The sequence below is a fragment of the Dipodomys ordii genome, unplaced genomic scaffold (assembly GCF_000151885.1).
Source record: "Dipodomys ordii isolate 6190 unplaced genomic scaffold, Dord_2.0 Scaffold35, whole genome shotgun sequence".
Lineage (NCBI taxonomy): Eukaryota > Metazoa > Chordata > Mammalia > Rodentia > Heteromyidae > Dipodomys > Dipodomys ordii.
The window spans coordinates 812,564-814,338 of record NW_012267251.1 but is presented as its reverse complement, the minus strand read 5'-3'; the positions used below and the strand labels follow the sequence as shown (position 1 = coordinate 814,338).

General features: G+C 52.1%; 1 protein-coding gene across 3 annotated transcripts in view; it reads left to right on the top strand.

Annotated features, from left to right (window-relative positions):
* The first annotated feature begins 8 nt into the window (after window positions 1-8).
* The window catches only part of Cdc42bpa (CDC42 binding protein kinase alpha (DMPK-like)), a 213,420-nt gene continuing 211,653 nt past the window's right edge, over window positions 9-1,775 (top strand). For 2 of the 3 annotated variants that reach the window (XM_013017417.1, XM_013017416.1), the window contains exon 1: window positions 9-204. In XM_013017417.1, the coding sequence (XP_012872871.1) occupies window positions 27-204 (178 nt within the window). In that variant the 5' untranslated portion in view covers window positions 9-26. The remainder of the gene's footprint in view (window positions 205-1,775) is intronic. The other variant, XM_013017419.1, reaches the window with a different exon arrangement.

Here is a 1,775-nt window from a genome sequence, read left to right as displayed (position 1 = left end):
CGGCCCGCCGCGCGCGCGGAGCCACCATGTCCGGCGAGGTGCGCCTGCGGCAGCTGGAGCAGTTCATCCTGGACGGGCCGGCGCGGAGCAGCGGGCAGTGCTTCAGCGTGGAGACCCTGCTGGACGTCCTCATCTGCCTGTACGACGAGTGCAGCAACTCCCCGCTGCGGAGGGAGAAGAACATCCTCGAGTACCTGGAATGGGGTGAGTGCTCCCGCGCGCCCCGCCGCGCCCTCCGGGCCGACCCGCCTCGCGGGGCTTCCTCCTGACCGCCGCCGCCTCCTCTTCTTCTTGTGTTGGTGAGCACCTTCTCAGGAGTAGGAGCGGGGCACCTCGGCGGTGGCCTTGATGGAAGAAGGCCTCCTCCGCCGCCTCTTGGAACTTAGCACGGAGGACTTAGATCTTTAGGGCAGCGGTAAGATTTCACAGAACTCCTGGGCCGGGCAGAAGGGGTTTGCTGCTGGAGGTTGCCAGAGCATGGCCGAAGGACAGCCTTGGGCTGGAAAGAGGTTTGCTGGCGCAAGCCTTCCTCACCCACCGTCTTCGAGATCACTGGGGACGAGAGGAGAGGTTGAAGTGTTGGGGGGACTTGGAGGTGGCTGACCGGGGGCACAAGCTAGGGAAATGGCTAATCATGGACTCCCTACCCCGCCCCCCCAAACGGTCAGGTCTCTAAAGTAAAATAACGGGTATTTACGGATTTTTGTGACGCTTGTTGATGGAGACTGATTCGAGGTAGCTTGAGAGTTACATTTTACCCCGAATCGGATTTCAGCCTTCACTGGGTAGAGTTTTGCTTCAGACTTGTAAATAGAGATGTGACCCCGAAGACCTGTCACCGAGCTAGAGCTAGGGTGCCGGCTTCCTAGCGGGCTGCGCGGGGCCTTCACGACTCAGGCAGGGCTGGAGTGCTGAGCCTCCGCTGCGCACGCCGACGCCGACGCCGACGCCGACGCCGACGCCCGCACTCTCTTCCCCGCCCTCGCTAGTGTCAGTGGCTCTGCAAGGATTTTGGCCAACTGCTGTTTTGTGTCCCCGTTGGAATGTTAATGATTTTTGTTTGTTGGTATGTTTTTATACTAACCTTTGTTTCAGAGTAAATCTTTATTTTCTGGAAGTAAAAGTCTGGTGCTGTTTGTTTTTAATTTTTTCGGACTTCAAGTTTACTCAAAATTAGTTTCTTAGCTCAACTAGTGATTCAAGAAATGATTACACATCGTGGTTTTTTAGTTGTCCAGTTTGCCAGTGTTTAGAAGAATGACTGCTAGCAATATGAGGCCAGTTTGTGATGCAGTTTACTGGGAATGGGGTGATTTTTTAAGACTTGTGAATTCATGCCTTTTTTTTTTTTTTTTCTGTGGGTCGTGGGGCCTGAACTCTGGGCCTGGGCGCTGTCCTTCAGCTCTTCAGCTCAAGGCAAGCACTCTACTGCTTGAGCCACAGCGCCATTTCTGGTTTTCTAGTGGTTTATTGGAGACAAGAGTCTCACAGAGTTTCCTGCCTGGGCTGGCTTTGAACCGCGATCCTCAGATCTCAGCCTTCTGAGTAGCTAGGATTACAGGCGTGAGCCACCGGCACCAGGCTACATGCCTTTTTATGTGTAATATAAAATATAAAGCACATAATGGTTTTACATCATATGTTTCATAAATTCACTTTATCCCCCGGTGCTTTCTGGTTATTTGGTTTACGGAGTTTTGTGCTATGAGTTTTTGGTGTATTATTAAAATAAATGCTTTCTGTTAAATATATTTTCTTTTTCCTTTTTTTTTTTT